General features: G+C 50.4%; 6 protein-coding genes and 1 non-coding gene across 7 annotated transcripts; 4 read left to right on the plus strand and 3 right to left on the minus strand.

Annotated features, from left to right (window-relative positions):
- Positions 1 to 3,640: 3,640 nt before the first annotated feature.
- Positions 3,641 to 4,731, plus strand: AtWU_05799 (DUF2293 domain-containing protein; the record flags this gene model as incomplete). Its single annotated transcript, XM_035500909.1, has 3 exons — positions 3,641 to 3,886; positions 4,077 to 4,199; positions 4,270 to 4,731. The coding sequence occupies 3 exons, from the start codon at positions 3,641 to 3,643 to the stop codon at positions 4,729 to 4,731; spliced, it is 831 nt and encodes a 276-aa protein (XP_035356802.1).
- Positions 4,732 to 5,104: 373 nt separating this feature from the next.
- AtWU_05800 (phosphatidylinositol N-acetylglucosaminyltransferase GPI3 subunit) lies at positions 5,105 to 5,791 on the minus strand (the record flags this gene model as incomplete). The annotated part of the gene is made up of 1 exon (XM_035500910.1): positions 5,105 to 5,791. One exon carries the CDS (start codon positions 5,789 to 5,791, stop codon positions 5,105 to 5,107), a length of 687 nt encoding a protein of 228 aa, XP_035356803.1.
- Positions 5,792 to 6,860: 1,069 nt separating this feature from the next.
- On the minus strand, positions 6,861 to 6,995 carry AtWU_t150. Its single transcript has 2 exons — positions 6,959 to 6,995; positions 6,861 to 6,896 (listed from the first exon to the last, which is right to left on the minus strand). It is a non-coding gene; the product is annotated as a tRNA-Ala (tRNA).
- A 484-nt stretch (positions 6,996 to 7,479) lies between these two features.
- AtWU_05801 (pseudouridine synthase PUS7) lies at positions 7,480 to 9,851 on the plus strand (the record flags this gene model as incomplete). Its single annotated transcript, XM_035500911.1, has 3 exons — positions 7,480 to 7,503; positions 7,558 to 7,796; positions 7,853 to 9,851. 3 exons carry the CDS (start codon positions 7,480 to 7,482, stop codon positions 9,849 to 9,851), a joined length of 2,262 nt encoding a protein of 753 aa, XP_035356804.1.
- Positions 9,852 to 10,315: 464 nt separating this feature from the next.
- On the plus strand, positions 10,316 to 10,783 carry AtWU_05802 (transcription factor ACEII; the record flags this gene model as incomplete). The annotated part of the gene is made up of 1 exon (XM_035500912.1): positions 10,316 to 10,783. One exon carries the CDS (start codon positions 10,316 to 10,318, stop codon positions 10,781 to 10,783), a length of 468 nt encoding a protein of 155 aa, XP_035356805.1.
- A 618-nt stretch (positions 10,784 to 11,401) lies between these two features.
- AtWU_05803 (alpha-galactosidase A precursor) lies at positions 11,402 to 12,190 on the plus strand (the record flags this gene model as incomplete). Its single annotated transcript, XM_035500913.1, has 1 exon — positions 11,402 to 12,190. One exon carries the CDS (start codon positions 11,402 to 11,404, stop codon positions 12,188 to 12,190), a length of 789 nt encoding a protein of 262 aa, XP_035356806.1.
- A 216-nt stretch (positions 12,191 to 12,406) lies between these two features.
- AtWU_05804 (uncharacterized protein) lies at positions 12,407 to 13,703 on the minus strand (the record flags this gene model as incomplete). The annotated part of the gene is made up of 2 exons (XM_035500914.1): positions 12,407 to 13,537; positions 13,602 to 13,703. The coding sequence occupies 2 exons, from the start codon at positions 13,701 to 13,703 to the stop codon at positions 12,407 to 12,409; spliced, it is 1,233 nt and encodes a 410-aa protein (XP_035356807.1).
- Positions 13,704 to 14,559: the final 856 nt, after the last annotated feature.

The raw sequence follows: 14,559 nt of genomic DNA on the forward strand, positions 1-14,559 counted from the left end.
TTAAGTCTTAGGGAAGGTATACTCCGCTTGTGATTGTACTGTATAAGATAGTAGTAAAGAATAATAGACAGTGATCCACCCATCAAACTCTGCTATACTGTACTGTACCTATTATCTTACCGTCAATGCCGGAGAAACGTATACGAGGTCACCGGCATCATCTTGAAATAGTCGACAAATGGAGACGACGGGAAGAGACTGGTCCTTTCAGCGCGAGATTACTAGTATACCACCGAACGTATCCATAATAATCCATGACTAGTGAACCGCGCTCCAAGGCACCAGCGGGCGGTCCCAAGAACAAGGAACAGCGGTCCATTTCCGTGGGTCATCTATCACCGTCTCCAGCGTGATCGGTTGGTCAAGTTACTTACTGGTGCTGACGCCGGGCTCTGGACCTGCATCCGTCTTCGATTGTTTCCCTCCCCCGTATCTTATGGCTTGTTCATTATTCCTCGGGTGGCCATCGAATAGACTTCCCACTTGGCTGAAGAGGGTGACCGATATGTCAACACTCACAGGTGATAGATATCGAGGGCTTTGGTTTCACTTTGATCCCAGAAATGTGGCCGCACGTCTCGACCGCTCTCTAAACCACCGATGTATGTAGATCGAATCATACCGGTCAACACTTACTCCATATTTTGCTCCATACTGTACTTACTGGAGTAGGAATCAACCCGGACAAGGTTTTGAATGTGAGCAGGTCAACCTCCCTTCCCTTACGAAAGCGTCGATCGAGGCCGGATTGGGCGACGGGAGATTGAGCCTTGCGACCACCGCCAACACTAACGACCCTCGGACGCCCTGGGGTTTCTGGTCCTTCATCCTCCCACCACCACCCCCCGACTCCGGCCACGACCACCACTAAAACTAACCACTAATAGTCAATCCACTGGGGGCCCTCTTTTCAGCTCCAGCCTCGATCTCATCCCACGTCTTGCAAGATTGTGTTTAATACTGTGTTAGTACTGTGTATGTGTGTGCCCGGAATATTAATAGCTCCCCGTAATTACGATCTCCTGGGCCTGGGACCGACCCCAATGACGACATTTGAACCCATTTCCAATTTCCTTCCTCAATTCAGCTCCGTGTCTTCTCCGGCATAATCCCTGGTCTCGCTCCCTTTCCTAACTTAGCTGTCTGGAAGCTAGTATGTCGACGCTATTTACACCCGCTGCAGCTATCCATGCTTCAAACTTCGGGACAGTCGAGGTGACAGAAAACGTAGCCAAATACCAAATGGCTCGTCTCCAGAAACCGTTGAATTTAAGACTCGACTGATTCCAAGTCTTTTCCCTCCCAGTTCCCACATATAACGAGTCAGACTTGTCTAATTTAGTCTATTTCCTGGGGAGCAGATGTTTCAGCCCGCGAGGGAAGTATCTTCTTTCATGGATACTAGTACCAGTAAGAGTAAGTGGTAGCTAGAATGGATACTGGGCAGGGCAAAAGGGTAGGGTGAGCTTCCGTCCCCGAAAGTAATATTACCCGATTAAGGAGATTCACCGCGACCCGCCCGGTGGTTCATTCATTGGGCCACGAAAAGAGGGGACGTGAGGCGACCCAACGCGAGTCTAGACTAAGTACTAGGTAATGACAACTATCTGCAATCATACTATCTATCGGTTCTCCTGGACGGAGGATTCTAATGCCTGCCGTAACTCGTTTAGCAACAAGAAAAAGAGATCAATGCTTTAGTCTCTGGCGAACATCATTGGTCGAGCACTATTGGAAAGGGGAGAGCCTATGGTAGGGGCGGAATTCTCCCCGATCGGTTAAACTAAAGTACTACACTCCAGTCTTCAATGGGTAATGCCGTCCACTACTTCCGAACCCAGATTGAGTTGATTCGCAGTTACATACTTACTCCGTCCCGAACTAACCCTACTATTATTCAATATTATTATGATCTTTTTTCTATGTTCTGCGGGCATTGATCTGCTCTGCCGATGCTAATCCAGCCGACTGAGATGGAAGCCGTTTCCGATAGGCTCCAAGCATCCACCAACGATGACTTGCTGTCTGGAGTCCCTCCCCCCTTTACAAGTCAGCAAACAACCACTCTCAGGCCATCGGGGCTGAACCAGTAAGAGCTGCTGCACGCGAGCGACGGGACCTGCAGCAGTAGTTAGACGCCCTGCGGTGTAACCCGCAGTAGTCTCTCCTCTCTCCCTCCATTGAGCATCTATGATTTCAGTTTTCGAGGAAGCCCCTGACATGATGGTTGATGCAGCACCGGCTTAGTGTCCTGCCAGCCTGTCCATCTCGCAGCTCGTCAGGCACACCTTGGCTGGAATAAGGTTGGAGACATCAGTAAGGAGCAGCACTGGCCAGGGTGATGTTTGGCTCACCCTTCCTCTAATTACAAAAAGGTTTTGCTTTGCTTTCACCCCGTGCAAGAAATTCCTGGACAGACAGCCGGGGTTCTTATCTCTTGTGCAGCCAAAGTGAGATGTGAGTGCACATGGCTCTGAGGACTGCATACCTAAGCTGCACCATAGATCTATCTATAGCAATTTCTTGCTCTTCACGATGTGTAAGATCCGGGCCGTGGGCGGATGACCTGACTGGAATGCCGGCGGAGCATAATCATCGATCAATATCTGCGGATCAGATGCACATAATGTGCAGCTTCATACACCGACTGCGAAAATGGCAATTATTGTGCGGATATTGCCGTTTACATGTAGGGTTGTTACCATGGGGATATGGGCCTGGAGCGGGTGCTTTGCAGAGTCAGTGCGATCGATCCTGCAGGAGATTCGTAAAGTAGTATGCAGCGAATGCATAAAGCAGAAGGGCTGATGATAGTTCATACAAGTGCTGCCAGTATAGACCGATAGTGACGACTGGTAACTTCATCGTGCGGAGTACTCCGTAACCGAGGCTCTTATTAAAGAACAGTTGTGCTTTCTGTAGCCCATGCTGAGTGGCATACTGTAGATACTCTGTTTCGCCTCCATAAAAGAGCCTTTCACAGGATAAGAAGACGGCCATTCCCATAAATAGTGTGAGATGAAGGGATTATATAACTGATGAAGTTATTATTGTATACCATATATAGAGTATACTTGAGACCCCGAAATGATACATGCGACTACTCGAGGATCTACTCATACTTGATACCTGAAACTGCAGGCTGTGAATGCCGCGCCACACACCAGCCACAACCCCGCCAAGATCCACCGCCCGCCGAGAAGAGGAAAGTGAGTGGATTCATCCATCCAATCCATCCATTGTGCTGTGTCAAATCACTCTTTGGCCATTGGGCATCAGTAACCAGCCTTTCTTTCAGCCATAACCACAATCATTAACAACCATTTGCTACAAGGCATAACCAACTCAACCCGCATGGGTTGTTATACATAAAGAGAAGGACAGCTGGGCCGTCGTTCTTTGACTATGAATGAACGTTCCTTTCACTATCCCGACCCATAAGAATTACCATCTGCAAGCACCTATTCAGTTTCCTCTCCTACACGCCTCGCCGTTATTCCATACAAGCAGAGCAGCAGTAGCCTTAGTGCAGCGTCAGATTCCAAGTATACAATAAGAATCAGATTTGGATCGTGTCTTGCCTAGTCCTTACTCAGACTCTTATCTGAATGGCCTTTCCCTCTCAAAAAGATCGGAGATAATGTCGCCCACGCCAAAGAAAGCCTCCCACTCAGGGGCCGCCAGAAGGCGGCGTGGGAAACGGAAGATCACCCCGAGATCGCCCCTGTCTATCCTGGCTCAGACTCGAAAGAACAGCGCCGTGAAGAAACGTGATCGCGGCGACGTGGTCAGCAGCAGCAAGACAAAACTTACGGAGCGCAGGAGTAAACCAGGGAGACCATTCAGTCTGAATCTCCTTCCACTGTCGACCGAGCCAAGAGAAAAGGTGAGTGATGACAAAAACCGAGAGACCTGCTTCGGGCTTCTCTTCTGCCCTTGATAGTTATCAGTAGTGTTCCCGGTGTTGTAGCAGGGATCCCGATCACCCAGCCTTGATCCTTGCATTGCCTGCATATCCTAGCGCCAACTCGGGGTACCAATCACTAAATACATACTGACACCCGAGTCGTGGACAGAACTGTTTTAGACGGGATCCATCCCCTGCAAACTACCGATTTGTCCCCAAGGGCGACATCTACATTACTCGCAATTGCCGAAAACTGACAAAGGAGTCTGGCCGAATTGTCTACGTGGTTTATGTGAGGATACAAACCCAAATCATTCTACTACTAGCAGCTTCTTTGTACCCATTTCCTAACCCTTTCACAGGATGATAGAGGCAAGAGCACTCTTGGCCTACGTGTTCCGGCCGATGTTCACACTGCCGTCCTCCGGTTAGCGGACGAAACAGCTCAGTCTCGCGCTCAAGCTGTTCAAGTACGTGATGAGAAAGATTATGCGCAAGCCCGTCAACTCTTACGCGCCCAGTTTCCTTTAATGCCCGAGGAGTCACTGGACACTGTTCTCGAACATGCCTTTCTGAAGGGCTCTGGCCGCGTGGGCCGGACATCCAGATTATCGGATCAAGACAAAGCCAAGTTAGCCGTAGAGGCTCATATCAGACACACCCATACCAGCTATGAAGCACTCCTGAAGGCGGGGAAGACGCGCGGTGAAGCTCGTCAAGCGTCAAAGGAGATGGTCCAGGCTATCAGGACCGCATGGTCAGGTGGCAATGTAGAGCCAACGGATTGCCTGACTATGCGGGATCGAGTGATTGTGATTGATTAATCCCTGCGCGGATTGACTTGGTCTCCAGACCAACAACTCAAACCGACAACATTCAAACGAAAGCGATGCCCTATTAATGTTCATTTCTGGTATGTTGGAGACAGTACACAGATTGCATCAGGGTTAACATTACATATGTGCGAGGCCGCAACACCTCCACGGCTACGGCGTTCTGTTCTGGCTTATTTGCATTGATGCACAGCGTGATGACCACAAGCATTCATGATTAGATTAAGCATAGAGATTAGACACTCGATATAATATTTGATCATGCTATTAAAAAATGAGAGAGAGAGAAACCTCTCTCAATTCACCTTCCAACACACCCACCCCACCCCAATCAGCCCTACTACCCTCTCCCCTCTCCCCCCAACTACCCATGAACCTCACCACTCCCCCCCTCCTCCCAAACCCTCAACCCCCTCGACCTCCACCCAACAATCGGCTCCCCGGGCTCATAAAAGAAAATCTCCAACCTCCCCCCATCCCCATCCCTCCTATAAGGAAAGAACCTTACCTCCCTAAACCCGCCCTCCAACTCCAACACCACCTTATCAAGATCCCCCAACAAATTCCCAAAGATCTCCTGCGCGGTATCCCCCCTCGCTGCAACCTTACACAGCACATGATACTTAGACCGATTAATCGCCTTATTAGCGAAACTCCCCGTCCGGAGAGCGTGTGCTAGATGCTGCTTCGCGGATCGCAGGATGGCGAAGATGCAGTGCGGATGGTGTCTGTTGATTGGGGTGTGGGCGAGAGTATCGCATTCGGGCATGTTCGTGAGGAGAGTCTCGAGTGTGAACCCGATGGTTATGAGGATGAGGTTGTCCAGCGGTGTGTAGAAGAGTTTCTTGTAGTATTCGAAGGTTATTCCGGATTCTTTGAGGTGGAGGCGTCGGGCGAGGATGGGGTCATTGTGGGTGGTTTGGGGGAACGGGGGAGGGAGAGAAGTGGATGGGTAGAAGGGGTAGAGGTGATGGTCGAGGGTTGGCCAGTGGCTCATGTCGAGGTGGGGATGGAGGTCGTGAAGGAGGGTGGGGTAGAGGAGGGTGTCCATATTTGATTGTTTATTTTTATCCTGGGCCTGCTGAGCAGGGGGGTGAAGGACCCTGAGGTGGGGTGTTTGGTGGTGGTAGAATGCGTTTTATAGGGGTTTTATATGGGGAGGGGAGTAGGTTGGGGTTTATGGTGGGAATGGGAATTGGAGATGTGTAATTGCTGTTGTTGCGGGAGTCTCCATAGGGCTCTCACTGAGAAGCCTGGATTGCATATGGGTGCCTATGCATGAGCCTGAAGTGCCTAATGGATGCTATACTAGGCTGGTAGGCCAATAATGGATCTTGTTGTGGTCTTCTGCACGTAAAATGACCCGTCTGGTCGAGCTTGGTCGGGATTTGCCGTAGATGGTGACTTGATAATACACCTGCTGCTAACAGTAAATGGGCCTAGAACATCTTTTCCCTGATTTTAGAGGTAAAGCTGTAGTGCTAAGGCTCCGTGTCTTGGTGGCCATATTGTGGTTCTAGGCAGCATGTACTAACACCTATGTTGTCCCTTTGTTTCTGAGGGATCCCCAGGAGTATCGGTTTGAGGTCTGACAATACTCGCATGACAAGAGATGTAGGTAGTCTGTGGTATGTAGTAGCAAAGTCTTATTCCAGTGTGCATGTGTCCACCCATATAGCTGAGTGACGCACTCCGTCCTTTTCTTGATATACTGCATATACTCAAAAGAGCTATGCTTATCATGTTGTATCATCATACATAGAGGCATAAGAGCCGGATCCTCACAACCCACATCCTTGCAGGTTAAACCGCAGAGCAGATGTGCAGATCAGCCCTACGGAGAAATCTCCAAATCCTGCGAGAACCCTTTACGTACTTGATATAGAGAACTTTTGAGGAGATGCCTGAATGGAACCATGCCGCCGAATACCCTGACACATCTCCTCAGTTCACTGCTCATGCTCCGTATCTCTAGTCATCTACTGTAATTGAGTCAAAATCACAGGATTTACCCACGTAATTTCTGTTTTAAAAACAGACCAGGCCCCCTCTGGTCAGAATATCTTCAGAGTATACAAAAAATCCCCACTATAGCACCCGAATGCCTAAAAAAAATTGAAAGCCCCTGGTGGGGATCGAACCCACAGCCTTAAGATCTCAGAGTAGCTTCATAGACAGTTAGTAGGGAGGTCTGGTTTAAGGCGTGGTCGGGGGTACTTGCAAGTCTTACGCGCTACCGATTGCGCCACAAGGGCCACTTGTGTGGATCTGCGGCAGAATTAAAAGAATTATAAATATGCTCATATATACTGTTGATGAGGTATCCTCCAAAGCACACCTTTGGGCATCTGCATAGCTGCATGTCTTGTCGATATGGATGTACTGTGGGAGACCTATCATATCCCGATATCTGGATATATGACCAAAATATGGGTGACGCAAGGCTACTCTCATGCCAGATTTGGGAATCGAAAGGTTCTATCTGCATACTTCTAATCGACACCAGAGGCAATAGACAGGCTGAGTGGTTGGAGAAATAAGTATAATATATACGTAAATAATTAGATAAGAAGACAGATTAAGTAGGGGAGAACTCCGTAAATTTTCATGCATATCATCTTGGTAAATTTGCTGCAATTGTTGAAGGATATTGAATGAAGGTATGTCAGTCGTATAGTTCAGATCATGTAAACAGACTTCCTCATTCGACCACACTAGGGCTAGCCCCACTCTAGCCCAATGCGGAGCAGCAAAAACGTGACGGTAACTTTTCCAGACTGGAGCCGCTCATGACTTTAGGTGCTGCAACTACTACAGTTTCACATCACTGCCACCGTTACTATGGAAGGTGCCGATATTGTTGAGTCGCCGCGCAAGCGGCTCAAGACTGATAACACTCCTATCACCGAGGATGCTGCGCTTCCTTCCTCCAACGAGGCAATTGCGCCATCGGACGCAGCCAAACTCTCCGCGGAGGAGGCGAGAGAACTCGAGGTTGGAATCACCGAGTTTGTCAGTGGTGACAATGAAGGATTCTATGGCATCCTGAAGAAGAGGTAATTGCAGTCTAAATTCTGTTAATATACAGGCGCTTACCGACCTCTTCTACTAGATATACCGACTTCCTTGTCAACGAGATCGTACCATCCGGCGAAGTCCTGCATCTACACAATATCCCCACCCCGGAAGCAGAACAGGAGAAGGCTAAGCCCGCGGAAACTCCCGCGCCCAAACCCGCAGAGAATGACCAGCAGGAGAAGCCAGAAGGATCTGCAGAGAAGGATGCTGCGCCAAGCGCGGAGAATACGCCGGAGTTCCAGATCCCCGAGGAAGACATGGCTCTCCTGGAATCCCTGTTCGGCGAAGAATCCACCAAGAAGATTGTATCGCTGAACAAGCGTGCCGTCCTCAATCCCAAATCGAAGCCGAGCGACCTGCCCAAGATTCCCACTCTCGTTGTCGATGACCGTGACCTGCGCATTAAGATGCACCAGGCCATCCGTCGCATCTTCAAATCGCAACTCGAGTCTCAAACCGATGGCGAAGGAATGATGGTTATTTCTGCTGCGCCAAACCGGAACAACCGCAGTGCGCAGGGTGGACGTAACAATGCACGCCCCCGCGTGCCGGTCAATTGGGATGAGCTGGGTGGTCCCTATCTGCACTTCACTCTGTACAAGGAGAACAAGGATACCATGGAAGTCCTCTCGTTCATCTCGCGGCAGCTGAAGATTAACACGAAGAACTTCCAGTTCGCCGGAACCAAGGACCGCCGCGGTGTTACTGTTCAGAGAGCCTGTGCGCACCGTTTGCATGCTGAGCGCCTCGCAAAGATCAACCCTACGCTCCGCAATGCTGCTCTTGGCGATTTCGAACATTGCAAACATGGCCTTGATCTGGGAGATCTGAATGGTAACGAATTCGTCATCAGTCTCCGTGAGTGCGATATTCCGGGTGTTGACTTCAGCGACCGCGAGGCTGCCATTGCCAAGGCAAAGGACGTCGTGGGCACCGCACTACGGAATCTCCGCGAGCGTGGCTACTTCAACTACTTTGGTCTGCAACGTTTCGGTACTTTCGCTACACGCACAGACACAGTCGGCGTCAAGATGCTCCAGGGCGACTTCAAGGGCGCCTGCGATGCTATCCTCCAGTACAGCCCTCATGCTCTGGCTGCCGCTCAGGAGGGCGAGAACTCAACTGCCATGGTCAGCTCCGACGACAAGGCCCGCGCAGAGGCAATCCACATTTTCGAAACTACCGGAAACGCCAACAAGGCTCTCGAGAAGCTTCCTCGTAAATTCGCTGCGGAATCCACCGTCATGCGTCAACTCAGCCGTGCCCAGAACGATTACCTTGGTGCTCTCCAAGCCATTCCTCGTAATCTGCGATTGATGTATGTCCACGCCTACCAGTCCTTGGTGTGGAACTTTGCCGCCGGTGAGCGCTGGCGCTTGTACGGCGACAAGGTTGTCGAAGGTGATCTCGTACTGGTGCATGAGCACAGCGACAAGGACGACGCCGGAGCAGCTGCCGCTGCGGGCGAGGTTGACGCCGATGGCGAAGTCATCATCACCCCGCAGGCGGGAGACAGCGCCTACGTCTCTGAAGGAATCACCCGTGCGCGGGCCTTGACGGCGGAGGAGGCAGCTAGCGGCAAGTACAGCATCTTTGATGTCGTTTTGACCCAGCCCGGCTACGATGTCCTCTACCCGTCCAACAAGATGACGGACTTCTACAAACAGTTCATGGGCAGTGCCCAGGGTGGCGGTCTCGACCCCTTCGACATGCGTCGCAAGTGGAGGGAGGTCAGTCTCACCGGTAGCTACCGCAAGCTGCTCAACCGTCCCGGACCCGACTTCTCCTTCGATGTGCACGTGTATAGCCAGGATGATGAGCAGTTCGTTCAGACCGACTTGGAGAAGCTCCAAGGCAAGAAGACTGAAACTGAAACCCCTGGTGAAGCGACACCATCCTCCAATGTGCAGGAGAAGCTTGCCATTGTGCTCAAGTTCCAGCTTGGATCGAGCCAGTATGCCACCATGGCTTTGAGGGAGCTGTCCAAGGGTAAGGTCAAGGCCTACCAGCCCGATTTCGGCAAGGGTCGATAGATGATGGATGTATATATAGTATAAGCTATTTTTTTGTACATACTCTGGGTATAGATTGACATGCAACATAAATGAATGCTACGTGATAAGCCCATTCAGTGAAACCAAGTAGCATAATCCATTAGGCAGAGATCCAGTGTGTATGCTAAATGATTAACCCCCATATCTAGAGTAATTGTCTAACAGACGGCATACACAAATAATGATAGTGGAGAAGAGCAGGGGTTTGGATAACCGATCCTGCTTCGTTTCTCTGCTTCATCCCCATTATGACAAGTTTCGTCTTATAGACCGTTGTGTTCTCAACAAATGAACATAGAATACTTATCCGCTACTGCCAGCGTCTGAATCGGCTGTGCATATGGAGTCCTCCATCACGGAGCGGTCGTCCAACAAGGACTACTGCCGAGTCTGAACCTAATGCGCGGGTGAAACGTCGCAAACGAGCATCTAATAAATCAGAAATGACACCAGGAGAGAACGGTCGTTCGCCATATGAGCGAGAACTTGTTTACTCCAAACCTGGCAGCACTGTCGCTCCTACTCCTGCTGCTGCTACTGCTACTGTCGGGATAGCAGAGGTACCGCCGCCATCAGGACCACCATCCATTGGTGAATGGAACATGTTCGATATCTTCAGCTTCCCAATCCCGCATGATAACTCGCAGGAGAATGTCATTCCACCATTGTGGACTCCAGATAGTGCTGTTCCTCCGATGCCCAGCTTAACAGATTATCTCCAACTGCCTGCCCATCGATTAGCACGCCTGAGCACTCAACCCGGAGTCCTCGAAGATAGAAGCGCATCCTCCGGACTACTAGACTCACTGCGCGACATCAACCAAGAGCTCTCCAACGTTAACTCCTATTATTATCAGAAGATCGCGTTTTGTACACGCATAAACCCTAAATATAATAGGCGAGCACGGTAACCTAGTTGACCAGTATAATCAGAAGTGTTCCTAGGGCTAAAGCCTTACAGCTAAGCTAGCTTAGTAGTATGTCTGTAATAGTATCCACAGCTGGTACAACCGCCAATGTGATTAATCTATAAAGATTTCCAGATCACCCGGTGCGAATGCCCTTCAGATACAGAACAGCAGAACCATACATACATCTAGACTGCTTTGGTAAGTCTCTCTTTTATTCAGTTAAAAAAGTCTGGATTGTAGTAGCTGGAGAAATGAAGTTATTACCAAGCTTCTATTGAGCGGCGTCTTCAAATATGGGGCAATTTGTTCATATGCGTGATTAATACCTCCTTAGCCCGCCCAACCTGAAAGAGATACGCCTCTTACAAAGAATATACACAATTACGAAATAAAGAGAACACCCTGCCTCCAAATAGACAGCAATGAATATAAGCGCCCGACTAATGATCCAAAGTCGATGTAACAACGCACAAAGGTCCGAGCACCGTACATCAAATCGGAGCCTTCCTTCAACCGCCCATCTTAAGATAAAGCCAACCATAGTTCACTTTTGCTTCACTGCCACACCCAAAAAACTACAACACCATAGCCTTATACTCATATTCCATCCTTTCCAACATGGCCAATCAACAGCAAATCGAACTCCTCCAAGCCGAAGTGGACGAGAATGACCAAAGCTTCTTCCGCCTCTTAGTCAACGGCCAGTCCATCAAGTACATCACCGTTGAACCCGGTATCTACAGCACAGAGGATATGTGTTTCGCTCCGTCTCTAGTCTCCATGTTACCGGATTTTCCCCTTGGGGATTGGAACGAAGGCTTGATTTCCCGAGACGCAAACGATAATCAACCGTGCTTTACATCCATCAAATTGACCCAGTTCCCCGGAGTCCAAGACATCTGGCATGAGACTCATGTCGACTACTTGGATCTTTCGGTGGAGAAGAAATTACGGACGGGGATTTATAAAGTCAAATGTCCACAGTATGATAATGTTGTTGTCGTCGCCAAGTTCGCGCGGTTTCCCTGGGAGGTCCAGTACATTGGAAATGAAACTACGGCGTATCAGTGGATATCGGGTCATGGTATTGGGCCTGGGTTCCTTGGTCACGTTACGGAGAGTGGACGCGTGATTGGGTTTCTGATTGAATATATAAGAGATGCACGGCATGCTGGGATTCAGGATGTTGAGAGCTGCAGGGAGGTATTGCGGCGGCTTCATGATCTGGGGGTTTGTCATGGGGATACGAATCCATTTAATTTTCTTATCGGTGGTGGGAAAGCTACGTTGATTGACTTTGATACCGCTCGGAAATGTGATGATCGGAGTGTGCTTGTTCAGGAGATGGATGGCTTAGCTGCGTGCTTGGACGATCGATCTGGTAGAGGGGGTGGTGGCCTTCTCTGAACACTGCTGGGTGGAACCAGAAGAGTTTCATTTCGTAGAGCCTGGCAATCGGTAGTTGGCAGGGTGCTACTCTGTCACCCGATAATGCCAGGACAGTTATAGTAATAATAGACGGTATACAGTGTGACATGGCTATGCAACGATATATATATACTAATGATACATGACCCATCAATGAGCCAAGCGGACTGCTAACACATCAGTCAAGACCTCCGCTCAACGGGGCTTGGTGTTCAAAGGAAGAGGCGGTGGCGTCGGGGCTGACCCGGCGACAGGCGTTGAACGCATCCCCGCCTTCTTTGGAGGAGGTGGCGGCGGCGGAGCCTTTCTTTTACTCAATGCATCCGTGTCAACACTGGATGTCGAACTATTTGCATTCGGGTGAGGTGGCACCGGAGGTGCTTGAGTGCTTGGAGTCTTCTGGTCGTCAAAAAACTTGTTGACTCGCTGGGATATCCCGTACTTCTCGTTCAGCCCATTCAGCTTCTGTTTCCCCGCTTGGATCTTGTCGTTATGTCGCTCTCGAAATTCACTGACTGTAGAAGAGCCACTTCTGGGCTCCGGGCTAGATACAGACTGGGCCGTGCTGCCATTGGTATAAGTTCGTGCTGGCGGCGGGGGAGGAGCAGGAGAGCTCGAGGAGGTGGTCCTCAATTGCGAGAAACGGGATTGCAATTCGTTCACCGGTGCTTGACCGACGGAGCCTGCAATTGCTGGGGACGCAGTACCGGGAGAACTGCTATCTCTTCCCCATTGACCGGCATTATTTCCTATTCCAAGTGCAGGTACTGACACACCAGCTTGGGAAAGGCGGGAAGCAGCGCCTTGGTTTATGTATTCTTCGGCATGCGAAGGCGTCTGAGAATGGGGAGAGTAAGCTGGGGGTGGGGTAGGCGGGTGCGGGGATGGAGTCGAATTGTTGCGAGAAGGAAGTCGCGGCGGAAGATTGGGTTTGGGTCTGGAACTGGGGGGTGGTATGGAATCTGCTGGAGAACCCATGCGTCTGACTGGGGGCGGCGGAAGGTTAGAGGTGTCCAGACCCGTCCGGTTCGCACGATATGGCAGCGGTGGGGGTGCTGGTTTCTGAGCAGCCTCCTCCTGCATTTGCATTTGTTGCTGCTGCTCTTGCATTTGAGCATTTTGACGATCTATCTGTTCTTGTGGCAACGGGGCACCTAATCCTCTCCGATCCGGCGTTGTCTCATTCGGCAGAGCGGCAGCGCCATGATATTTGATATGCTTCGGCGGTGGTCCAAAAGATGCTGGGTCCTTGAGCGAAGAAAGAGGTGCCGAAACATGCTCTTCACGATCGTTGGTGTTGTCTTTCCCCTTCCCCATCCATCCTGCCTAGAATGAGGTAATTTCACATCAGCTAGTGGCCTAGTTGGAGCCGGGGGTGGAAGACACTAACCACTTGATTTATGCCTTTGAAGTCATTCCTCCAACTTTCCTTCTTCCCATCTTTACCCTTAGGGTGCCAGCCCTCTTTCATTACCCCCTTGAGTCCACTCATGATCTGTAACAGCGGCGTTGAACCAGCAAATAAGTTGTTTCAGTGGAGTACTTAGGTAGTTGCAATGACGCCGATCCGACCGGGACCGGAGAGATAAGAAGAGCGAGGCAGTGCCGTGACACTAGTCCCTTTTGAGCGGGCGGTCCGCACTCCACCCCGCGCCTAACCGGATCCGGCCATCTCCAATTTCCGGGGTCATGTGATGTTCATTCGCTGGATTTACGAACTGCTTCAAGTCATGCATTGCTCCTGCTTACTCTTCTTACATACTTCAACTGCATAAGTAAGTTATTTTCGTCCCAGACACACCGGCTGGTCATCCGGGGTATGCGATGATCACATATCATCCCCGGGGTCTCCTTCGGCCGCAGTATAACTGGCTGTCTGCGACGGTCAAGGATCCTTTGGCCCCCATGTCGGGGCCACGCAACGCTGCTACGTCTCCGGTCTCTTAACGCGACGAACTAATGCGTCGATCAGACTAACGGGCCGATGATTGGAGCTAAGTCACTCCCTCTCAGGGCTACCAAATTCGCGGCCCTATGAGCACCATCCCACCTCGCGGCCAAAGAAAATTATTGTTTGGATGCCTGCTAGGCGCCTTGTCTTTGTTATCTCATAGGGCAGATATATAAACGGTCCCGGTCCACGACAGCGCTAGATGGAACCCCCCTCCCAGACTAAACAACCTGTCAATGTCGGCGCCTATCGTAATTAGTTACTCCGTACTAACTGAGCCTCGGGGAGGAGAGGCTTGTCCGTTGTTTCGTCTCTGTTGACTAACGGATGCGAGATGCATGCGTGTCGTCCTGGATGGTGGGCAGCGCTTCGTGCTGTGCCGCCAACTTCACTGCTG

Source organism: Aspergillus tubingensis (genome assembly GCF_013340325.1).
Source record: "Aspergillus tubingensis WU-2223L DNA, scaffold_7, whole genome shotgun sequence".
Classification (NCBI taxonomy): Eukaryota; Fungi; Ascomycota; class Eurotiomycetes; order Eurotiales; family Aspergillaceae; genus Aspergillus; species Aspergillus tubingensis.